Source organism: Molossus molossus, unplaced genomic scaffold, assembly GCF_014108415.1.
Source record: "Molossus molossus isolate mMolMol1 unplaced genomic scaffold, mMolMol1.p scaffold_m16_p_3, whole genome shotgun sequence".
NCBI lineage: Eukaryota > Metazoa > Chordata > Mammalia > Chiroptera > Molossidae > Molossus > Molossus molossus.
Genome location: NW_023425366.1, coordinates 93,332,707 through 93,359,265, shown reverse-complemented (window position 1 = coordinate 93,359,265; position 26,559 = coordinate 93,332,707). Strand labels below are relative to the sequence as shown.

Genomic DNA, 26,559 nt, shown 5'->3' with positions numbered 1-26,559 from the left:
TGGATAAAGAAGAAATGGTACACACACACACACACACACACACACACACACACACACACTGGAATATGATTCAGCCATAAAAAAAGAATAAACTGTTGCCATCTGCAACAACATGGATGGACCTGGAGGGTATTGCTCTGAGTGAAATAAGTCAGTCAGAGAAAGACAAATACTATATGATTTCACTCATATGCGGAATCTAAAGAACAAAATAAACACATAAGCAGAACAGAAACAGGTTCGTAGATACAGGAAACATTTTGACAGCTGCCAGATGGGAAGGGGTTGGAGGGATGGTTAAAAAGGGTAAAGGGATTAAGAAGCATAAATTGGTGGTTACAGAACAATCATGAAAATGTAAACTATAGCAGGAGGAATAAAGTCGATAATCCCGTAATAACTATGTATGGTGTCAGGTGGGTACTAGATTTATCAGGGTGATCACTTCATAAGTTATGCATATACAGAATCACTGGGTTGTATACCTGAAACTAATATAACATTGTATATCAACTGTAATTAAAAAATAAAATATCATTTTAAATAAACAAACATATTTTATTACTAAAGAAGATAGACTAGCTAGAGCTTCCAAATTAAACAAAACAGAGTAGATATTTTAAATTGCTGTCTCTGAGAACAAAGGGAAGGATATACATCAATAAAAATTGTCTCTAAAAATAAAGAGAATGGTGGACGGATTTGAGTGGCAGCAGCAGAGACAGTAAGAAAACATTAGATTTTGTTATATTTTGAGGTTCAACCAAGATTGTCTGGTAAGTGGATGTAGAGGGATATTACACCAAGGGGGGAAAAGACTAGTAACAAAAAATCAATAAATGATGTGGATTAGAGTTAAATAACATGACAGCCCAGCCTTGTCTTCACATCCACTGCGAGTAAACTGACTAGCACCGTAACATAAATGTCCATAGTGTTCTCACTATGCCAGAAGCAATATGAACCAGACACAGACTCATCTGGTAAGAACAGACATCTGGTCAGATGTTGGAAATCACACTAAAAAAACACAAAAGAAAGAAAGAAAGCTGCACCAGGGCTGTCTGGGGAGCCTCCTGGCAAGCGACGATGGACAGAGAGGGTTCTGCTGTAGAAGGGTGTCACCCGCAGGACGGAATGAGATGGCCACAAACAGCCACCCCATCTGCTGTTCCATCTAAAGACTAGACTGACGTTAAGAAGTCTGGTGGCAGCACCCCTTTGTCACACCAGAAAGTGCAGGTACCATTTACTTAGCCGTGATTATGCTGCCGGGCAGTGCTGAGCACTGAAGGGGCACTGTGTCACTTAATCCTCATCAGCCAAGGAAGTAAACAACCTTACCCTTATCTGAAGATGAGGGAAGTGGGGCTCAGAAACAGCTCAGAACAGAGAACAGCTAGGACGGCTGCAATTCAGGTCCAACACGGGGGTGGACAAGGGGGCGGAGACTCTCTGCCCCTGCAGAGAGCAACCGAGAACAGCCCAGATTTCAGACTCCTTCAGAAAGGCACAATCAGCAGTTTCTGTCTGTCGCCTCTATCAAAATATCTAGGCAGTCCATCAGCGAAACGCTTTCGGGCAGTTCTGCTCCACCATTCTCAACTCAATCCTACCCACCCATCATCAGTGCCCTGCCACCACCCCGCCCCCTGCCAGTGAACCCAAATGATCTACTCTTATTCTTGCTGCTCCATCAACCTGATTTCTAAAGTAATTCCGACAAGAGATGTGGGCATGCTAATGACCTGCCTCCAGGACCGGGCTCGAGTGCTTTCTCTCCCCAGACAACATCGACCCGACCGCTGTGTCCAGTCAATAGTCCTTTACGACAAACCTTGTTGGGGAATAAGTCGGCTTTTGTGCCTTACGATTTCTGGCCTGTAATATCCTTCCAATGGATTCCTCAGTTCGAATGTGCTGCAGGCAAGGTCTTCCTGCCCGCTCAGAGCCTCACGGTGTGCCTGCTTCACATGGAAAGTCATCGGTGTTCCTAACCTGACATGTCGGCGCTAGTCTTCCCTCCGAGGTATATTTTCACAACTTCCAAGTGCATGTAACCAGAAGTGCTGCTGTTGACTAAACAACACGAGTTTGGATTTTTCTAAACCAAAATGAATTTCCATTTTTGCCTCTCTCTCTGGGCCTCATGTCAAAAACCTGGGGAGCAGGCATGGAGAACTATTTGCTGGCTGCTGGCTGCTGGCTGGCTGCGGACTTTCCCATGAGTGTTGGACGTGCTGTACCACCAGCAGAGAAATACATTTCTCTATAGACGTTTAGAAAATCATAAATGGGATTATGCAGGTCGAGAGAACAAATGTGTTATTGTTACTCACACAAAAGTTTTAAAGGGTTCCCAGCACAAAGAAAGGTCTCGGGGATCGCATGCATGTCGTTATGAGACTAAATCACTCCTAGAAGCAGACTTGAAAGAGACCGTAACTATAATCTGGCCCGATATTCTCACTAGTATAAACGAGGACATTAACAATTGCACACGAGGCCAACCAACCCGGCATCGTTTGAACTTCACCATCTCTAATGTCAGTGTGCCCTCAGCATCTCGCAGGCAATGTATTTTCATCTGTCTGGTGTTTGCGGCCCCCGCCTTCTGCTCTCATTCCTCGCAGTCTCGCCCTCACCCTCACTAACCCTCCTCTCCACCTGCAGGAGGCGCCACGCCCTGTGGTTCCAGTTACTGGCTCTCAGGGAAGTGTGAGCCCATCTCCACCATTTACTAGGTGCATACACTTAGGCAAGTCATTTAACTTTTCTGCACGGCCGTTTGCTCGTCTGTAAAATAGGAACAAGAATTGTAAACAAACTGTCTGTTGGGAGCATTAAATGCCATTCCTGTAAAGCCCTTGTAACGATGCTTGGCCCACGCTAAGCACACGGTGAAGGAGAACTCTCTGCCGTCATCATCAACCTGACCCAATTTCGCCACCCTTCGAATCAGCACCTTCTCTCTCCTCCAGGTTCACCGAGAAGAGAGTTCATTGAATATGAACTCCCTCGCCCACCAGCACCTCTGATAGAAACCTCTGGACACCTCTGCCCCCCACTCCTTCCTCCTCATTCTGTTGGGAATGGGAAGTACTTCTTCCTGCTAATCAGTTCCTGGGATCTCATCCTGGCTCCCAACTGTCTTCTCAGGAGCCTCGTCCCCTCAATTGCATTCTCTCTCTCAGTGCAATCTCCACCTCTCTCTGTTCTTTCACCCCCCTCTCTGCCTCTAAGTCTGTTGTACCTTAGAACAGAAACAAAAGCAAAAGAACAGCGGACTTTCCTTGAGTCGACATTTGCCTTTTACTGACTGCCTCTTTGCTCCTCCGTGTTGGCTTCTCAGCTGAGTTTCTGGAAGAGTCATCTATGCTTGATCATCTCCTTTTTCTTCTCCCACACCCCAAAACAGTACATGAGGTCCCTCTTGCCCTAGTCCACCTAGAAAACCTCGCACCACCATTTCATGCTTCCTCACTCCACTGCTGTGGCTGAGACCATTTTCCTCCTCAGCACGAGACATTCACACGGCTGCTCCTTTTCCCCGAGCGTGGGCTTCATTCCACAGTTGTTTCCTTATCCCCAGCCTCCAGCACAGTTCCTTACACATGGGCTTGCATCATGAATACACAAATGACCTTCTCAGAATCATACAGAATCATACGGTTCATTTCATCTAATTAAATGGAACAAACATTTACTGTGCTCCAACCACATACCAGGCACAATGGAGGCTAAAGAGATGAATAACACGCAGCCCCTGCCCTCCAGGAGTTTTTTGTCATCCATTGAGCGAGGGAGAGGAACAGAGGATTGATGACGGACGGAGAGATTGATGAGGGGAACGGGGTGAGCAGAGAGAGAGCAGGAGAGAGAGGAGCGAGGAGAGAGATGGAGGGGAGGTAGATTAATGTCATATAGGCTAGGGCATGCAATAAAAGTAAAATATGTGTGTGCTTTTAAAAATATAATTTAATCAGATTTAAAAAGAAGCAATATGTCTGAGCCTAGTCAAATAAATCTTGATTTCACTCCAGGGGAACAAACTCTGTACAGTTCTCTGACATACCTGGTTTGTACAGAGAACACGTTGAGAGCCAGGAACACTGACTGCATAACACATACAGGAACACTTCCCTCCCCCGACAAGGTAAACAGATTACATCTCCAAGGGAAGCCTTTGTAAACCTGTACGTGGGAAGGTATCCATTAGGTTTTTAACTTCCCAAGTATATTAGAGAATAAAAAAATACGGAGAGAGAGTTCTGTGTGACAGGTATCAATTGACTGCAATCTGGTCATTTTAGTCCCTTAATGTAGATAAAAGTACTTACTCTTTTGGATGAAATGATTGATCCTGATTTTCAGGAGGAAACTAGGCTGCTACTACACAATGGGCAAGAGGCAAACTATGTCTGGAAACCAGGGGATTCTGGGGGGCACCTCCTAGTACTTCCATGCCCACTAGGAAAGGTTAATAGAAAACATCGACAATTTTTTTAAAAGGCAAGACAACTGAGAATTCAGGTCCTTCGGGAATGGAGGTTGAAATCACTCTACCATGTAAAGAACCCCAAGCAGCCTGGCTGGTGTGGCTCAGTGGACTGAGCATCGTCCCGTGGACTGAGATGTCCCGGTTCGATTCCTGTCAGGGCACACACCTGGGTTTCAGGCTCAATCCCCAGTAGGGGGCGTGCAGGAGGCAGCCAATAGATGTTTCTCTCTCACATGGATGTGTCTATCTCTCCCTCCCTTCCTCTCTAGAAACGCAATAAAAACATATTTTAAAAAAAGGAACCCAAGCAGGTGGTCTGGGCTGAGAAGGGTGGGTATGCAACGCTGAGTGGAAGCAGGAAGTCACACGTGCACAGTTACAGCCTTGTGACTCAGCACGGAAAGGGGCCTGCAGTAGGTTTTTATATTTTCTATTTCCTTGTTACCTGGATGTGTTCATTTGTAGATGCTATTTTCTCTTGTCCTCTCTTTACATTTTTATTTTATTTTATACACAAGTTGTTGGACATTAACTTTGGTATCTAGATAACAACATTCAGTGGAGCTATGACTGAATTCGAGAAAAAATTAATTTAATCAGCAATGGACACACCTGTTGGGACTTGCATCTTGTTATTTGGGGAGGAAAGCGAGAAGGTCTTTACCTAGAAGATATGGAGCTGTATCTGCTTAGGTGGAAATATAGAGCTGTTTGGTTGATAGATAAGAATTCAGATGTGTGTAGGAACGTGCAGAGAGGAGCTGAGTACACCGAGCCACACCAGCCAGTGTAATGTGCAAAGTGTAACAGTTATCACTTTGCTGCCTCTTAGTGCTAAATGTATCCTTCATTGCCTGCTCTACAAAAATGGACATGGGCCCAGCTGGCTGAATGTTAAGCATTTTCTTTGGAGGGCACGGGAGAGACGTTCCAGGAGGAAAGCCCTCTGCGGGGATTCATCATTCTCCAGCTTCCAGATCCTGCCCCGAAAGCGCAGTGGGACTGGCTCCTGTAGCACCTACAGCATCCACAGAGCCTCGTTTCTCCAAAAGAGGCAGCTTCTCCAGCCCAGCTCCAGGTTCCTGCAGGACAGCAGCTTCCGCAGCAGCCAGCTCCTGCCACACACTGTGGCTAGCAGTACCCCTCAGCCAGCAACTTTCCCTGGGTACCCCTGGGGCTGTTTGCAGCAGAGGGCTTCTGGTAAGACACTTCTCCATCAAGAGCTTTCCCGTGTCCTGTAGGGCAGATTTCCAGCAAGTTCTGCTAGAATAGTGCTACAGCAGCCCCCTGTCATTCGTGAGCTGTGGCTGTGCCTCCTCTAACATGGTCTGGATCACACCCCTAGTGGGGCTTCTTTGGGAGCATCCTATCTCAGCCTTAGGAGTAGAGGCTGCTCCTTATGCCAGGTATTCTTGTACTGTCTTGAGTGCTATTTACTTCTTACTAGCCAATCCCTCAATACTCCAATCCCCTGTGATTATTTTTTTTTTAATTTATTTTTTTGTTACAGATGTTTCTCCTTTTTTACCCCATTGACACCCTCCTCCCCATCCCCACCTACCCTGTTCCCGGCTTTGTTGTCCATGTCCATTGGTCATGCATACATGCATATAAGTTCTGTGGTTTATCTCTTCCCATCCCCCCACCCATTCTTCTGAGGGATGTCAGTCTGTGCCCTACTTCCATGTTTCTGGGTCTACCGTATTCCTTAGACTGTTATGTTCATTATATTCTGTATATAAGTGAGATCATGTGGTATTTGTCTTTTTCTGCTTGGCTTATTTCACTTAGGATAACACTTTCCAAGTCCCTCCATGTCGTCTCAAAGGATAAGAGATCTTTCTTTCTTACAGCTGCATAGTACTCCATTGTGTATATGTACCACAGCTTTTTTATCCATTCGTCTACTGATGGACACTTAGGTTGTTTCCAGATCTTAGCTATTGTAAATAGTGCTGCTATGAACATGGGGGTACATATATTCTTCTTGATTGGTGTTTCAGGCTTTTTAGGGTATATTCCTAGAAGCAGGATCAATGGGTCAAATGGAAGTTCAATTTTTAATTTTTTGAGGTAACACCATATTGTTGTCCATAGTGGCTGCACCAGTCTGCATTCCCACCAGCAGTGTACTAGAGTCCCCTTTTCTCCATACCCTCACCAACACTTATTGTTTGATGATTTGTTGATGGCGGTCATTCTGACATATGTGAGGTGATACCTCATGGTTGTTTTAATTTGCATCTCTCTGATGATTAGTGATGTTGAGCATTTCTTCATATGTCTCAGCCATTTGTATGTCCTGTTTGGAGAGGTGTCTATTTAGATCCTCTGCCCATTTTTCAATTGGGTTCTTTGTCTTCCTTTTGTTGAGTTGTATGAGCACTCTATATATATTGAAAATTAACCCCTTATCTGATATATCATTGGCAATGATGTTCTCCCATACTGTGGGTTGCCTTTCCATTTTGATGATTTTTTATTTTGCTGTGCAGAAGCTTTTTAGTTTGATGTAGTCCCATGTGTTCATTTTCTCCTTTATTTCTGTTACCTTAGGTGATGTATCAGTGAAAATTCTGTTGCGTATGATGTCCAAAATTTTGATGCCTACATTTTCTTCCAGAATTTTTATGGATCACGGGTCACATTTAAGTCTTTTATCCATTTTGAGTTTATTTTTGTGTATGGTTAAGTTGATGGTCTAGTTTCATTTTTTTGCATGTAGCTGTCCAATTTTCCCAACACCATTTATTAAAGAGGCTGTCTTTACTCCACTGTATGCTCTTTCCCCTGTGATTCTTAATAAACTCTCTCTGTTAAAGTTACTGTGTTCCAGTAGCAATGTGTATTCCCAGCACCCAGGTCTTCATTTCTAAGTACTATTGTCCAATGGCTCACAGTAGGGCTGAGGCGGGGAAAACTCAGAATGAGAATGGAGTCTCCTCTAGTGCCAGAAAGGAAGAAGGTGCTCAAAATAAACAAACAAACAAACAAACAGAAGGATGGGGACATGCCATAGGACACAGGAGCCCTCAGAAGGCCCTCCCAATCTCCAAAGCTGGAACAACTAGAGCCAAAAAAATAACATAATACAGGTTTATAACCCAAAATGTCAATAAATATACACGAGTCCACACTGATATAAAGACGTGATTGAATAAATAGGAGAAAGACTAATCTTCCTTAAAAAGAGCTCCAAATAACATATGTAGATACTCACCCCTCAAAGAGACCTGATTCCTGCTCTTTACCCTTGAGAGAAGGCTAGACATAGTGACTTGCTTTTTAAAGGATAGAGCAGGGCCCAGCTGGTGTGGCTCAGTGGATAGAGCGTCGTCCCATGGACTGAGAGGTCCTGGTTAGATTCCCAGTCAGGGCACATGCCTGGGTTTTGGGCTCAATCCCCAGCAGGGGGCGTGCAGGAGGAGTTAATCAATGTTTCTCTTTCCCTTCCTCTCTCTTTAAAAAAATCAATAAAAACCTATTTTAAAACATAGAGAATAGAATAGGAAAGGGGAAAATAGTGACTTTACTGGACAAACAAGTCAGCAAGTGATGAAGGTTAACCAAGTGATGACATCATCAGTGATGTCACATTAATGCCATGATACCCCTGATATGATGTGATGAGAAGGGCACTTCAATTCTTTGGTATTCTTTTCAAAACCTATAACCCTGGTCTCATCATGAGAAAAACACCAAACAATGAATGAGGGACATTCTACAGGACACCAGGCTAGCACTTTTCAAGACTATCAAGGTTAGGAAAAACAATAACTGAGAAACCGCCACAGAACAGAGGAGTCAGGGGAGACATGACAAGGAAAAGCTGGGTGATGCCCTGGACTGGATCTGGAACAGAAAGAGGACCTTCATAGAAAACCTGATGGAATCCAGAGTTTATTTAACAGTGAGGTACCAATGTCAGTTTGACAAAGTAACAGCAAGACGTTAAAGAAGGGGGAAACTGGATACAGGTATATGGGAACTCTCTGCTACCCTTGCCACTTCTCTGTACACTTAAAATGGTTTCAAAATAAAAGCCTTACAAATGTGTCTCTGTGTGTGTATATACATATATATAGTAGTTTCTGTCTCCCGATTGGACCCTGACTGATACAAGGACCTGCTCTCTATCAAACTTATCATTTTATGGACCTAATATATATCATCAAATATATATGTAAGAATAACCAGAGACAAGGGGACATAGAAATAGAATCTTTGAAAATTAAGCCAGCTGAACTCTGTTACTCAATAGATTTCAAGAGCATACATTTTATTTCAAGAATTATATGGTCACATGGCTGGTGTGGCTCAGTGGTTGGGCATCGACCCATGTGCCAGTTCAATTCCCAGTCAGGGCACATGCCCAGGTTGTGGGCCAAATCCCCAGTGGGGGGCATGCAGGAGGCGATCAATTAATGTTCTCTCTTGTCGATATTTCTATCTCTCTCTCCTTCTCCCTTACTCTCTCTCTAAAATCAATAAAGAAAAAAATATTTTAAAAGAATTATATGGCCACAAGAGCATACAATGGAGTAAAGACAGCCTCTTTAATAAATGGTGTTGGGAAAATTGGACAGCTACATGCAAGAAAATGAAGCCAGACCACCAACTTACACCATACACAATAAACTAAAATGGATAAAAGACTTAAATGTGATTTGTGAATCCATAAAAATGCTAGAAAAAAATGTAGGCAAAAATATGTCAGACATCACACGTGGCAGAATTTTCACTGATATAATGCCTAAGGCAAGAGAAACAAAGGAGAAAATGAACACATGGGACTACATGAAACTAAAAAGCTTCTGCACATCAAAGAAACAAGCATCAAAATGAAAAGGGAACCCACTGTATGGGAGAGCATAATTGCCAACAATGCATCAGATAAGGGGTTAATTTCCAAAATATATAGAGACTCAAACAACTCAACAAAAGGAAGACAAAGAACCCAATTAAAATATGGGCAGAGGATCTAAATAGATACCTCTCCAAACAAGACATAAAAATGGCCAAGAGACGTATAAAGAAATGCTCGACATCACTAATCATCAGAGAGATGCCAATTAAAATGACTGTGAGATATCACCTCACACCTGTCAGAATGGCCGCCATCAACAAATCATCAAACAACAAGTGCTGGCGAGGGTGTGGGGAAAGGGGAAACTAGTACACTGCTGGTGGGGATGCAGACTGGTGCAGCCACTATGGACAACAATATGGTGTTACCTCAAAAAATTAAAAATTGAACTTCCATTTGACCCAGTGATCCCACTGCTAGGAATATACCCTAAGAAGCCTGAAACACCAATCAGGAAGAATATATGTACCCCCATGTTCATAGCAGCACTATGTACAATAGCTAAGATCTGGAAACAGCCCAAGTGTCCATCAGTAGATGAGTGGATAAAAAAGCTGTGGTAACCCAGCTGGTGTGGCTCAGTGGTTGAGCATCAATCAACCCATGCACCAAGAGGTCACAGGTTCGATTCCCAGTCAGGGCACAAGCCCAGGCTGTGGGTCAAATCCCCAGTGGGGGGCATGCAGGAGGTGGCCAGCCAATCGATGTTCTCTCTCATCGATGTTTCTATCTCCCCCTCCCTCTCCCTTTCTCTCTCTCAAATCAATAAAAACAAAAAAATGATAGAAAAAAATAAAAGCAGTGGTACATATACACCATGGAATACTATGCAGCTGTAAGAAAGAAAGATCTCTTTTCCTTTGAGACAACATGGAGGGACCTGGAGAGTATTATGCTAAGCGAAATAAGCCAATCACAGAAAGACAAATACCACATGATCTCACTTATTTGTGGAATATAATGAACAAAATAAACTGACGAACAAAATAGGCCCAGAGATGTAGAAGTAGAATACAAACTGACAATCCTCAGAAGAGGGGGTGGGGGAAGGAGGGATGAGATAAAGCACAGAACTTACATGCATATAAGCATAACCAATGGGCATAGACAACAATGTCGGGGGGTGTCAATGGGGTAAAAAGGAGAAACATCTGTAACAAAAATAAATTAATTTTAAAAAGAAGAATGATATGGCCAAGAGTAAAGTAAAGTAGCTCCTAATGAGTGAGAGTGGAGTAACTGCCACAGACAAACCCCCGGGAAGACCCAGGGCTGCAGCTCAGAACAGCATTTTCTTAGGTGCTTAAAAAAGGTGCCAGAAATGTTTTTCTCCACACATCTTTGAAGATGTCAGATACCTGTCCTTGTTTATTTATGCATATGTTCATTATAAATAAACCAAAACAGGATCTGTAGAGAATAAACCAACAGTCGCATCAATATCATCTTCCTGGACTGAAAGAACATGTGTTCGCAGAGCTCCAGGGGCTTCCTTCGAAAAGAAGTCAACTCCCAAACAAAGCAGTTGTTTTCCAGAAGTCCTGAACCAGTTCCCGAGAGTCTGAAACCCGTGTAGGCTTTTGTTTTGTTTACACAGACACCCTTCAGTCTGATCTCAGCGCCACACAGGCTGCAGTCCTTGGGAGACCGAGGATGAGCACAGCTGAAGTGATGCCATTGCCTTCCCGCCCTGGAATTAGCGACAAACCGCACTTTTCCAGCGATGAATACACCCACTCCTCTCTATCCCACTGGTTTATACAATCATGTTATTTTTCCTCAAAATATGTAGGCACAACTGATTGTGAAGCTCGAAAAGTTCATGAAAGCTGCATTACCTCTGAGGTCAGTCGGCCAGAAAAACAGGCATGAGCCAAATCCCACATCCCAGACATTTTGCCTCAATGGCATGTGAACAAAATGCCCACTCTCCTCCTGATCTCCAACAGAAGCCAAACAAAACCCTGCTCGACAGCTATCCCCTGGAACGGGAGGCCTATGGGGGCAGAAGCACCCCGCGTGCGCGCACACACACACTCTCTCCCTGCTTAAGATGCAATGAAAAGGCTCTTTCACACAGAATGTTCTGTGCAGACAGTGCAGGGCACAGCCAAGAGACCACAAAACAGAAACAAGTAGTTCTAGCAAGATAAAGAGTCACCTCCCGAATCCAAATGTAAGCAGATACAAATTCTTAAAACCAGCTTACCTAGACAGCTGGAAGTCCTTTTGGGCTGGTTTCAGAAAATTGTTTTGTAGCAATGGGGACACCTTTGTGCTGTCATGAGAGCCAGCTAATTTTTAAAACTATTATTTTCTTTCTCTAAACATAACGATTCGTGCTTTACAATTTAGTTGCACTTGGATTCCTTCTCAGGTTTCTCAAGGCAAAAAGAAGTATGAAGGAGCAGGAAGTGGACACGATTACACACATAGCAACGAGCTAGACAGACAACTGGTTTTAGCTGTGAATTTAGAAAAGCAACTATATTATATGACATTCCGTCACTTAATGCTCATAATGAAAAATATGAGATTTTAAATGCAACCTGCTAATACTCCAAAATTTCATTATTCTATAATTATAATCATAACATAACAGACACAATGTACTATATTATGTTTCATTTACAGCAAATTGTTCATGAACTTTTGTTTATTACCAATATTTCACCCCAAAGTTATCTCCGCAAGTGCTCATTATTTGCATCTCCGAATGCAGAGAAAAATAGGTTAAGCATTGAAAATACCAAGTTGACTTCCGAGTTAAAACCCACACGTGCAATCACCGAAGAAACATCATAGATAATAGACACATGAAAACAGAAGTTAGAATATAACAGCCATGTTACCATGACTGCCCTGCTCTGAAAAATGCATTCATGTTCACGGAAGCATCAGCATCAGGTTATTGAAATCTTTTTGTTTCCAAGCACCTTTCTCTGTACTCAGTGAACAACAGCCCTGTATCTAATGCATGCACAGAGTTAAAGGAAGCTGTCTTAATGAGCTGGATTGGGTATCCACACCACGTCCTGCGTAGGGATGAAACGGGAAACCCGCGGCTCAGGGAATCTGCAGACAAGGGGGCCCTTCCAGCACAAACATCCCGAGACAGACAACAGCAGGTGGAAACTCACCACTGGAGCAGTTGGTGCCCCCCCAGCCAGGCTCACACTGACAGGTGTTTGGAGCAATGCAGCGACCGTGGACGCATTTATCAGCACAGTGGGCTGTCAGAGAGAAAAATCAATCAAGTCAGGAAAGCTGGCACGAGAAAAAGCCCCCAACAACACAGCTGTTTCCCATCCCGGTCTCAAGTATCACTTAAAAACAACATGCCTGCTTGATAAGTCCCTTCAACCCATTCCTCCGCCCTTCCCGTCCGCGGTGGAGCCAGACAATTCCCCTTCCCATTGTGATAGCTCCAAATAAATTCCTTCATTTCTACTATTTAATTCTACTTCATGCTAAATTAGGGGAGAAGTTTCAAGGAAAACTGCCTAATCCACTTTAAAAAATTATCAGCGACTACCGAATGTGCCCTCTTTGTTTCGGGAGAAGTGCGTGTGGCTGTGAATGAAGAAACGAACCACAGAGCAAGATATGAGGACCCCAGGGCGACCAGGCTGACCCAGAGGGCTCCCCTGTTACCTGCACCAGAAAGGGCCGTTACATTTCTTCGTGCACACGATATTCACAACTACCACACCACAGAGCTACATCCCCTTTTCCTATTGGAGGGGAAGGTCTGAAAAATGTCACCCAGGTCTTAGGAAACAGTAATTCCTCTTTCATTAGTGACTCTCTTAGGTGTGACCCAACCCATGAAGGTAGGTGAGGGGATCACTGCAAACATGGGTGGATGGGTAGTCGGATGATTTCCAAGGCAGAGTTCAGTGGGCTGGCAGAAAGGGTATCAAAGATACTATTCTGTGCTGAACATTAATGAGCATTCTCTTCAACCTGAAAGCCCCTCACATTGATTATACTGTTTTGTTTTGTTTTGAATGCTTGGATATCTGTGTAATTGTGAGAACAATTTGAAAGAGGTTTGGGTTAATATACTCCAAAATTTTATGTAATGATGATCTAAGGAACCCCATACTTTATAAATAAGTTTGAATTCACGTCTAATTACAAAAACAAAACAGGTCTACTGTCTAAACATAAAATACCAATAAATAAACCTCATCTCCAGTTCCACCAACTAGTAACATTTTTGTGGAGGTAGGAACTTTCAGCAATTTTTTTTTCCTATATATTTTTCTCCTCAAGGAAGGAAAAACAGAATCATAATATTTTTCAATTTGCCTTTCCACTGAGAAAATCTGTCCATGTCATTAAATACTTTTTGTGATTTATATACTGTGTGTATTCTATATTGCTGCACCCAAAATGAAAATGATAATCACTTCTAAGTTTTTCATCAAAAAGATTTACACATAAGGCAAAGGCATTTTAGGAGAGGAGAAAGCAAAAGCAAAATGCAGAAAGGAAAACAAATGAAAATGAGGCCTGTTTGGGTGCAGTGTCTGGAGCAATAGCTTTGGAAAGAGAGAGAGAGAGATCTTCAAAACCAATCTACACTGTTAGGACTTTATTCTGAGAATTATCTGGGAATATTCTAATGAAAAATATAAAATTTTTAAAAATCCATCAGGTAGAGGACACCACAACAGAATAAAGTGTCCATAAATTTCAGGAAATACAGGCTCATTTACATCACCAGAATACTTTTTCAGCACCTAGGCAATTTGGTGAGAGGTGCCAGGCCAGGTGAACTTGGGATGTTGGTGTAGAGTAGAAATCCTGACACTAGAGTTCGAAGGAGATGCTTAGGAACCTCAAATATTCGACTCAGACAATTACATATTTCGTTGGAATTAAAAGCAAAACCTGCCTGAAACACACGCACACTGGCCCTACCGAATGCTGACGTGCTGCCCGGTTAAGGGAGCCAGTTCCAGCCTCTGGTTCAGCGTCTCCTGTGCTTGAGTTTGATACTGAAGATGTGTTGCTCATTTGTGAAGTCCTAGCTCTGTACTGTTCTTTCTTTAAGAGTTAGATATGCACATATAAGCCAGCAAACTACCATAGCTGGGTGTCCAAGGAGCGATTAAATGCCACAGGAGGCTCAGGTCACATGCAGGGCATGCGCTGGACTGTATCACACTACGTCGCATGGTAGAGTGTGTGCAGGACACTGGCCTTACAGGGAGGGCTGGCACCCGCTGTGGACAGGTACATGTGACAGCGCTCACTCCACTCACGGACTGACGACATCTCCGTTCGCCCCACACAGTGATCAGCCCTCAGACCCAAACTGACCCATTTCTCCTCCTTCAAAATACTAAAACTGTTTAAAATTCTGTTTGTATGTCTGGAGAACTTTTAAAAGCCAGATGCTATTTGCCTTTACTATGGAACAAGCTTTCATACACTGCATTTAAAAGAAAACACAAAATTGGACACAGTGGTTGATAAAAAAGAAGTGTCACCTGTATCCTCGAATTTCAAATTCTTGTGTTTATTTACAAGTCTTGCTGTTCTTGTCAATTAACTTTATGCTGAGGAAATGTTATAAAATGTTAACATATACATTACATTAATAAAACACTACTTTAGGAGACATCCAGATAGGCAACAGGCACATGAAAAGATGCTTGACATCATTCATCATCAGGGAAATGCAGATCAAAACCACAGTGAAATATCACCTCACAGGTGTTAGAATGGCTATTATAAAAAAGACAAGAAATAACAAGTGTTAGTGAGGGTGTGAAGAAAAGAAAACCCTCGTGCACTATTGGTGGGAATGTCAACTGGTACAACCACTATGGAAAACAGTATCAAAGTTCCTAAAAAATTAAAAATATGACTACCATACAGTCCAGCAACTCCACTTCAGGGGTATTTACCTGCAGAAAATGAGGACACATTTGAAAAGATATAGGCACCACCATGTTCACTGAAGCGGTACTTACAACAACCAAAACATGGAAGCAACCTAAGCTCTCATGGATGGATAAATGGAAGCAACTTAAGCTCTCATGGATGGATAAATGGAAGCAACCTAAGTTCTCATAGATGGATAAATGGAAGCAACCTAAGTTCTCATGGCTGGATAAATGGAAGCAACCTAAGCTCTCATGGATGGATAAATGGAAGCAACCTAAGCTCTCATGGATGGATGAATGAACAAAGAAATTATGGTATAGATACAGCAGGAACTACTATTCAGCCCTAAAAAAGAATCACATCTTGTCATTTGCAACAATAAAGATGGGTCTCAAGGGCATTAAACTAAGTGAAATAAGTCAGGAATTGAAAGACAAACACCATATGATCTCTCGCATATGTGTAATCTTAAAAAATAAATAAATAAATAAACCCAAGTTCATAGAAACAAAGAAGAGCTTGGTGATTACAAGAGGCAGGGGGTGGGGGACAGCAGAAATGGGTGAACTAATTTTTTTTTATTTTTAGTTTAAACAAATTGAATTTAAAAACCTACTACTTTACTTATTTTTATATTTGGGGCATTCATAGCAGATTTCATTTGACAAAAGAATCAATTTCACCATTTGAAAATTTGAAATTCAAGACCCTGGATTAGATACGAGTAACTGGGTATTTCCTATCTACCTGGGGTGGGGGGAGGACTTTGGGGTGTTCTATGGGCAGGTCTTAATTTGTTGCCCTCCCTTTCTTCTCTATTCTTTCATTTTTTACTCTTTATCTTCCTTTTACCACTCATCTTTCTCTCCCCACAAACTACTTCTTCGATATGCATAGCTACCATACAGGCTGCATAGTAAGCTCTGGTTTCCGTTGTAGTTTTGTGGACTCTTAACCCTGGTGTGACCCTACATGATTCCCACTGTGCCCCCCTGAATCAACTCGGAGGAGGGGTAAGACTGAGCAAGCAGGTCTACCGTCCTCCCTCCAATACCAGGATGGGTCAAGAAATGCAAATGTTAGACCTGTGCCCACAGGGTTCAGAGTCAGAATTGCATGTTCTTGGATTCCAATCAATTGGTGCTTGTTGCTCTTGTTTTGTTAATTAAAAAAAAAAAAGATATTAAGTGAATTGCTCCATGTAAAAATCAAAGATCTGCTTCAGAATGCTTTCAGATGGCTGAAACGTTCTCATGTTTGATTCCTGATGACGCAAACATTGTGCTTTATAAAATGAACATCAAGAAATTCAATTCCAATAGAGGAAGAAAAACTCCTAGGAGGGTAATTTTAAAATCTCTGTTATTTTTATGAAAACCTTGAACAAACTAACATTTGGCCTAGGTCTGATGCCTAGTTGAATCTGTAGTAGAAAACAAATTGGTCTGTCAGTTAATTAGGAAGGGGGAGGGGAAAGCTGCTTTCCTAATCATTTTCTTTCTTAATTAAAACTTAAAGCCAACGGCATTACCTCTGCATAGTGCAGCCTAAAGTCAGATAATGACCTAACTCATGAGAAATATTGTTGGCAGGGAATCTGTAAGAAGAGAACTCCGAACTCTGCTTCCATGCTACAGAATCTACACCCTGCATTAGACTCACACAAGTGCCATCTCTGCCCCAAACCTGTATGCCCCAGCTTGGGCTCGCCACATCCGGCAGCAGCCCTTACCTGCAGGAGCAACGGGAGCCAGCAGAGGACACAGCGTGAGCCGTCAAACTCTGTGTTCTCTGGAGCCCCAGCTCACCAACCTGCAGGAACACTAACTGTGGCATAAGTGGAAACAAACAGACTCCCCCTCGGAGATCAGCCTATCTTTCCTCCTTCAGCTTTTTTTTTTTAATCCTCACCCAAGGACATTTTTCCATTTTTTGTTCAGGTAGAGTGGGAGGGAGAGAGAGGACCAGAGAGAGAGAGAGAGAGAGAGAGAGAGAAACATCGATGTGAAAGGAACACATAGAGTGGCTGCCACCCGCATGACTGACCAGGGCCGGGGACAAACTGCAACCAAGGTACATGCCCTTAGCGGGAACCGAACCCAGGTCTCTCAGGGCCACAGGCCGACGCTTTAACCGCTGAGCCAAACCGGCCAGGGCTCCTCCTTCAGCTTTAAACACTACCTACTCTGGCTGCGGAGCTTCCACAACTAAAACTCCACATAAGAAACCAGCATAGGTTAAGCCCATGAATTAGTCCTGCAGAAAGTCCCAGAGTGAACTGTAAAAGAGAAAGGGAACAGAGGTCCCCCTCAGCAAATGTTCAACAGCTCACATTTCAAGGACAGATGAGAAACACCCCTTATAAGTGCGGCTCGGGCATCCATGGAAACAGTCGTTTTATTACTTGTTCGTGTCCTTTCTTACTTTTAAAAGGGCAGTTTAAACCAGGAAAGGCTGGCAAAGGTGATATGACCTATATGATTTATTTCTCACGTCTCTCCTTAAGAAACTCATTCAGGAGCACGCGCTGAGTTTTCAGCAGCCTTTCTGGAGCTCGGGTGCGGGCTGGTCTCGGGCCGCACAGCGAGCGCACTGCTGCAGACACATCAAGCTGCACGAGTCAGCCAGGGCATCTTCCCCCTCGAGAACCGCGAGGCAAGTGACTGATGAGAAGAACATGCCCTGTGTTTGAAGTGGAAGCTGTGGACAGCCTGTCTGCCTGCCGAACAGGTGAGGACTGACATGATGACCCTGGGATGTTTTCTAATTATGCTCCTGTTTCAGTCTTAGTTACTAAATCCATTTCAATCCCATTACCAGTGCCACGGACTTCATTCCTTTCATGTGCAAATACGCTCTAATACGGAGAGCCACTAACGACACTCAATCGTTTTCTCTTCTGCCACATCCGTTTCCCTTTGTATTTACACCCAGGGTACGGCAAGACGGTGAGAGTAAGAGAGGAAGACAAAGTCTCCGCTATAAGCCAATGACATCTCTAAACACAGTAACTCCTCTCATCCTAATGGATAGAATATAATCAATTCATTGGCGTTAACTTGAAAAATGTTTCCATGATCAAAGTATCTGCTGGAAATGACTGTCCCATGAAGCACAGGCCTTCCAGCTAATCCATCTTCCTGCAGACGTTCCTTTTATTCTGGTCTTGTGAATAAAGAGCATACGTCACAAATCTTGTTTTTGCTCGTTTATTCTGCATTGGTACTGAGGAAGAGATTTTTCAGAGCTAAAGGTACCTTTACTGAACATCACTCCCACACTTTTCTGACGAGGAAACTACAACTTGGGAAATGGAATGATTTCCCCAATATCCAAAGCTGATGTGAGAGACAGAAGTAGGATTAAACCCTGGTGCCGGACTCCCACAGGAACAAAACTTGTTTGGGTTCTCACGAGGGCGGGGGGAGACGGGTGAAAGGGTCAGTGGAGTTGTACGGGCCAGAAGCTCGGGCAGATGTACTAGATGGCCAGGAGTCAGAACTCAGGAGATTCAAATGAGGAAGAGAGAGAAAGCAGACGGTTGACTTCCAAGATAAACTTCACCCATTCCATACTTTTGTTAGAAGTGAATGATATGCAAGTCTTTCCAAAATCTAATGCTACTACACTACTGAAGTACAGGCAGGAATAATTTTGTTTCTGTGTTTCCAAAGTACACATTGCAGCCTACGCTACTGTATCCAATATGTACTGATGTCGCAGACACACTGCTCCTGTGGATGCAAAGAGCAGATCAGGAGCTCAGTCTGCAGAGAAAGTCACATGCAGGCCCTTAAACCCAATAAACAGAGCACAATGCAGGGGAAACCACAGAGCAAAATACCGTGGAAGCACATTTAGTGATCCCATTGATATGAAATGTCCATAGAGTTAAATCTATAGAGAGAAAGGTATTAGTGGTTGTCTAGGGCTGGGAGGCCTCAGGGATGAATGTGGAGTGGTGGCTAATAGGTATCAGGTGTTTTCTGAGGTGATGAAATCTTCTAGAATTGTGTGATAGTTGTACAACTCTGTGATTATATGAAATACCATTGAACTGTAGACTTTATTGTTTTTTTGTTTTTTTTAGAGAGAGAGAGAGGAAAGGAGAGGGAGAGATAGAAACATTGATGAGAGAAACATCGACTGGCTGCCTCCTGCATGCCCCCCACTGGGGATCGGGCCCACAACCTGGGCATGTGCCCTGACAGGGAATCGAACTGGTGTCCTCTTTGTGCATGGGTCGACGCTCAACCACTGAGCCACACCGGCTGGACTGAACTGTACACTTTAAATGGTTGAACTGTATGGTATGTGAATTATACCTCAGTAAGGCTATCATAAAAAGTACTGTGGAAGCTGCCGAAAGGAAGCAATTAATTCCAACTTCAGGAAGATCAAGGTGGGTCTCGTGAAAGATAGCACATCTGAGCTAAGAAAGTAGACACCTTTGTAATAAAGTGTCAGGGACCAGTGGCCAACAACAGCTGCCTCATACGCCATTCTCCTTCCATTCCATCCCCAAAGTTGCATAACCCACTGCTTGGGGTCAGGGGCTCCTGCCTCACGCCACCGGCATTCTTATATAGAGCCTGCGTACGTGGCTGATGGCCATGGAGAGGGAGAGAGCACGGGGAGCCCACGAATGTGCAGTAGGTGTGATGAAAAATATTCGTATTTACGAGATTCATTAGTCTGTTCCATGCTTCCATGTCTCTGGATCCCTTTTGTTCATTGATGCTACAAATGAGTGAGATCATGTGATACTTGTCTTTCTCTGACTGGCTTATTTCGCTTAGCATAATACTCTCCCTCTCAGAGGGAAGGGGGCTGGGAACTTATATGCATATATGCATAACCCATGGACACAGACAATAGTGTGGTGAAGGGGGTGAGGGGTCAGGACTGGGGTGCTCTCAACAATAAAGATAAATTTTAAAAGAAAAATGAAAAAATATTCGTATCGTCTGGCTGGTGTGGCTCAGTGGTTGAGCATCGACCCATGCACCAAGAGGTTGCTGGTTCGATTCCTGGTCAGGGCACATGCCCAGGTTGTGGGCCCAATCCCCAGTGGGCAGCATGCAGGAGACAGCCAATCAATGTTCTATCTCATCGATGTTTTTATCTCTCTCTCTCTCTAAAATCAATAAAGGAAAAAAAAATTTTTAAATATATATCTGTGTCTAAAATTTCTTTCTACCATTCCTAATAGGGCTTTCATGATTGTTAAGGACAAGTACTAAGAGTGATTACTAGAAGATATTGCTAATTATATACTAAGTGTGTATTCTTCCTCCACCCTTAGTAAAAGAATGCCACTTTCACCAGGAAGAATAATGTAAGCAGCAATAAACTACATTTCCCAGCCCTCATTCCGGATTGCAGTGTCCATGTGAAAACAGTGTGGGGGATGGTGATGGCGATTCCCCTTTGCCTCCTTCCTGATGCCTGGTGTGTGGACAAAAGGCTGAATCTGCAAATGCCATTAGGCAATGGGGAGGGAAGGGTCCAGAGAACCACGGAAACCTGCTCTGAGTTCCTTGCACAGATGAGTAAATGTCATAAAGCACCCACTTCCAAAGTTCTCGTTACATAAAGTACATTTCTATTTTCAGATACTTATTTACTGCAGCCAAACATGATCCCTAACTAATACACTGCCTCTTTGGGAGGTATTTCGGGTGATTCAGTTCCTAAATTAAAAAAAAAAATCCATAATAGAAAATTATCTCAAAAATGCCACAAAAAAAGAATCTGGAGAAATCCAACATCCATTCCTGATTAAAATTCTCTGCAAACTAGGACCAAAATGGAACTTCCACCCTCTAATAAAGGGCAAATACAAAAAACCTACTACTGATATTATACCCAATAGTAAGAGAATGAATACTTTCCTCCTAAGATGAGGAACAAGACAAGGATATCTACTCTTATCATGTCTATCCAGTATTGTATTGGAGGTTGTAGCAAGTGCAGTAAAGCAAGGGGAAAAAAATTCAGATTGGGAATGAAGAAGCTAGACTGCTTTTATTTACAGCTTATGTAAATATATGTTTGTATGTAGTGAATCTGATAAAATCTACCAAAAAAATGCTACTAAAATAGTAAGAAAGTTTAACAAGGTTGCAGATAAAAATCAATATACCAAATTTAATTATAGCTCTATATGCTAGCAATGAACAATAAGAAATTGAAATTTTAAAAGCCATGTACAATAGCATCAAAAATATAAAATACATAGGAATAAATATAACCAAAAAGGTGAAAGTGCTATACCTAAGAATAACATTGCTGAGAGAAATGAAGGAACTGAACAAAACTCTCAACCAATTTGACCTACTTAACGTTTACAGAATACTCCATTCAACAACAGTAGAATATACATATTCTCTCTAGAGAGACAGATCTTGCTTGTGAGTCAGATGACTCAATATTAATATATCAATTATCCCCCAAGTAGATCTATAGATTGAATATAATACCAATCAGAATCCCAGTAGCATTTTGGGTTTTTTTGTAGAAATTGACAAGCAGATTTTAAAATTCATGTGTAAATGCAAAGTATCTACAATAGCCAACACAACTTTGAAAAAGAAATACAAAGTTGGAGGACTAATGCTACTTGTTTAAAGACTTCTAAAGAAAGCTACAGTAATCAAGACAGTGTGATGCTGGTTAAATGTAGACAAATAGATGGATGAAACAAAATAGAGTTCAGAAATAAATCTATACATCTATAGACAATTATATTTTGACAGAGGCACAAAGGGAATTCAGTGAAGAAAGAACAGTCTTTTTGACAATGCAGGAAAAATGGAATAGCCATATGCAAATAAACAAATATAATCTTATACCATATATAAAAATTAACTCAAAATGAATCATAGACCTAAATGTAAAATCTACAAAATTATAAAACTCTAGAAGAAAACATAGGATAAAACCTTTAGAACCTTGAGTTGGGTAAAGATTTCTTGGATACAGCACCAAAACATAATCTACAAAAGAAAAAATAAACCTGTCCATCAAAATGAAAAACTTCTGCTTTTCAAAAACCACCATGAAGAAAATAAAAAGACAGTCACAAACTGAAAGAAATATTTTCCAAAAATATTATCTGATAAAGAACTTCTATCTAGAATATATAAAAAATACTAAATAAAATTTTTAAAAAGCTCAATTACAAATAAACAAATGGCAAAAGATTTGGACACATCACCAAAGAAGATGTACTAATGGCAAATGAGCTCATGAAAAGATGCTCAATGTCGTTAGTCACTAGTACAGTGCAAATTAAAACTACAATAAGATAATACTGTATGTATATTCAAATGACTGAAATTTAAAAAACTGTATCAAGTGTCATCAAGGATCTGAAATAAGTGCAACTCTCATGGATGGCTAGTGAGATTGTAAAATGGACAACCACTTTGGAAAAGTTTGGCAGTTTCTAAAAAGTAATCATGAATTTCTAGTTTGGCTATTTCAAATGAAGCATTTCTAAATACTTGTGTACAAGTTCCAAATGATTCAGTCTTTCCACTCCTAGGTATTACACAAGAGAAATAAAAATAAACATCCATACAAAGACTTGTACAGGAATTGTCAGAGCAGCTTTGTTATTGCCAAAAACTGGAAACAATCCAAATGTCCATAAACATATGAAAGGATAAATAAATCGTGAGATATCCATAAAATAGAATACTGCTCAGCAATAAAAAAAGAAGTGAACTAATGATCCAGACAAAATAATGAATCTCAAAATGACTATTCTGAGTGAAAGAGATTAGATATTACCAAAAAACCTCTATAATTCCATTTATGTAAAGCTCTAGAAAACACAACTTAATCTAGAGTGACAGAAAGCAAATCCGTGGTTACCTGCAGAAAGTGAGGGGCAGACCGGGGTGGATGGGAGGAATTTCAAAGGGTGTGAAAAAATATTTTTATGTTATGAATATTTAACTATCATGACTGAGGTGATAGTTTCATGGTTGTATATACTTGCCATACCTTTCACATTATACACTGAATTTGTCTAGTTATTTTATGTCAATGCTACTCCAGTAAAGCTGTTTGAAAAAAAAAAAAAACTAGAGCCCTGGCCACTGTGGCTCAGTGGGTTGGAGTGTCATCCTGTGCACCGAAGGCTCATGGGTTCTATTCCCGATAAAAATCACATACTCAGGGTTCAACCTCTGGTCAGGGCCCACACAGGAGGCAACCAGTCAATGTTTCTCTCTCTCTAAAATCAATAAAACAAACAAACAAACAAACAAAAAAACATATCCTCAGGTGAGGATTAAAAAAACTAGAGTGTGAGGAGAACTTCCAGGAAGACAAAATGAACTCTATATATACAAAAAAGGGCATGTTTATTTTATTTTATTTTTTACTAAAATATGTGCTAACACTGAAATACTGTACACATTTTTCAATTTCGGTAGGAGTCTGTGGTCACTGATGGATGGGCTCTCCAAATGCTCATGAAGATATTGGCTGTAGACCTTCCCAAGAAATATTTATTTGAGGAAATGCTAATATTAAAACTCACAATGTAATGCTCTACGATGCTTTTCCTCTACAAAATGAACGACTTTTACAGAAAAAAAACAGTTTGTGTTGAAATAGACTATTGTAATGGATCCCACACAAGGGACTGAAATACCATCTGTGGAGCACATAATCCTATTCACTTATTGGAAAATGGAAAGAGTTTTAGCTTAATTCCACACATATACAGGCATTATCTATTTTGGCCACAACTCTGGCATTGTGTCTCTTTAGTTTAAATCAGATTTAAGTAATAAGTAATATGATCCTAATGGACCATAGTTTCAAAAAATTAACAGGCACTGGAATCCACTCCAACTTTTCTAAGCACAAATTCCTAACAATGTCGCCTACAACTAGTCTGATGATACAACTGCGAACAGATTCAATTGGGAAAAGATCTCAAAATTGTCAGCATCCAGTTGAGGGGAGAAGCCAGATGGAAGGTGCCTTCTTTGGGGACGAATTACTTCGCTCCTGGTGCTGCTATGTTTCCGTCTGTGAGGGAAGGATGGTGATCTCCAGGAAGTGTCACACCGGGACCTTCTGTGTTCAGAATGGCGTCCCTCTTGGTCCAGCCACTCTCTATGGAGCCACGGATTTCTTCCGCAAATATTCTTTCCCATGGCATGCTTTCCACCACATGGCATTTCCCCCAGTCTGTCCCATTTCATCTTGCTGAGACTTAGGAGGGCAGTGACAATCATCAAGGTTACCACCTTCCCCATTCAGTGTCCTCGTCCCGCCTCCTCCTTCCTTGGTGGTGGTCCCTGGACACTTCCTTCTGGATTCTGGTGCCCTCATGCTCTTTCTGTGCTCCATCCCTGTCTACACTAGCTTGAGAATAAGTGGGATTCTCATACTCCAGGGTCAGTGACTAATAACAACAGCTACGCTTATTTCCCTGGTCAGAGACATTAGCATTTCAGTATCAAAGCCTTAAGCCGAATGCGTACATGAAGTGGTAGGATTAAGGGTTTGAGAGAAAGCTGGCCCTGGAACCTTTGCTACCAGAACACTCCTCCAAAAACCAGGGAACACAAACTCAAGTGCCTACCGGAGCCACGTGGGATCAGAGAGAAGAGTAAGCAGGTCAGGCAGAGCCTGGGAAAACTCTTGTCCATCTAAAAGGTCTAGCTTCAAGGGGTCAAACATCATAACCTTCCAGTTATAAAGTAATGTCATGAGGATATAATGTACAGCATGGTGACTATAGTTAATAATTCTGTATTGCATATTTGAAAGTTTCTAAGAGAGTAAATCTTAAAAGTTCTCATCACACAAAAAATGTAACTATGTATGATGACATGTTAACGACTTACTGTGGTAATCATTTTACAATATACACATATATAGGATTATTATGTTGTACACCTGAAACTACCATAATGTATCATTTATATCTCAGTTAAAAATAAATAAATAAAAAGGCAGTTCCCCTTTATTATCTCCTATATATTGCCACATACGAATGTCAAGCCATGAACCCAAAGAAGCCCACATTAAAACACATGATAATTAAAGTGCCAAAGATTAATGATAAAGAGAGAATCTTTTTTTTTTTTAATCCTCACTCGAGGACACTTTTCCATTTTTTTTGTTCAGGTAGAGTGGGAGGGAGAGAGAGGAAGAGAGAGAGAGAGAGAGAGAGAGAAAAACACCAACATGAAAGGGACACATCGAGTGGCTGCCACCCGCATGACCAACCAGGACCGGGGACAAACTGCAACCAAGGTATGTGCCCTCAGTGGGAACCGAACCTGGGTCTCTCTGGACCGCAGGCCAACACTCTAACCATTCAGCCAAACCGGGTAGGGCTAAAGAGAGAATCTTAAAAGACAGGAGAAAACAGTTAGTTCCATACAAGGGAGCTCCCATTAGACTGTCAGCTGATTTCTCAACAGAAACTTTGCAGGCCAGAAGGGGTTGGCAAGAAATATTCAAAGTGATGAAAAGCAAGGACCTACAACCAAGATTACTCTACCCAGCAAAGCTATCATTTTAAATTGAAGGACCAATAAAGAACTTCCCAGAAAAGGAAAAGCTTAAGGGGTTCATCATCCCTTAACTAGTGTTATAAGAAATGTGAAAGAATCTTCTTTAAAAAGAAATAGGATAAAGATATGAATAATAAAATGGCAATAAGTATGTATCTATCAATACTGATTTTAAATGCAAATAGATTAAATGCTCCAATTAAAAGACACATGGCGGTTGAATGGATAAAACAAGACCCTTACATATGCTGTCTACAAGAAACTAACTTCAGATGGAAAGAAACACACAGATGGATAGTAAACGGATGGAAAAAGATACATGAAAACGGAAACAAAGAAAACAAGCTTCGGTAGCAATAAGTATAACAGATAAAATAGACTTTAAGACAAACACTGTAATAAGAAACAAAAAAGGACCCAGCAATTCCACTTCTGGGTATTTATCTGAAGAAACCCGAAACAATAAATCAAAAAGACATATACATCCATATGTTCATTGCAGCATTATTTACAATAGCCAAGATACAGAAGCAACCTAAGTGTCCATCAATAAATAAATGGATTAAGATGTAGTGCATGTATACAATAGAATATAACTCAGCCATAAAAAAAAATAATAATGAAATCTTGTCATCAGCAAAAACATGGATGGACCTAGAGGGTGTTGTGCTGAGTGAAATAAATTAGACAAAGACAAATGCCAGATGATTTAACTTATATGTGTTATCTAAAAACATAAT

The 26,559-nt window shown here is 41.6% G+C and overlaps 1 protein-coding gene across 1 annotated transcript in view; it reads right to left on the bottom strand.

Annotated features, from left to right (window-relative positions):
* Window positions 1–26,559, bottom strand: part of MEGF10 (multiple EGF like domains 10) — a 158,333-nt gene that overhangs the window by 71,353 nt on the left and 60,421 nt on the right. Inside the window, exon 5 of the mRNA XM_036279239.1 lies at window positions 12,509–12,601. Coding sequence (XP_036135132.1) covers window positions 12,509–12,601 — 93 coding nt within the window. The remainder of the gene's footprint in view (window positions 1–12,508; window positions 12,602–26,559) is intronic.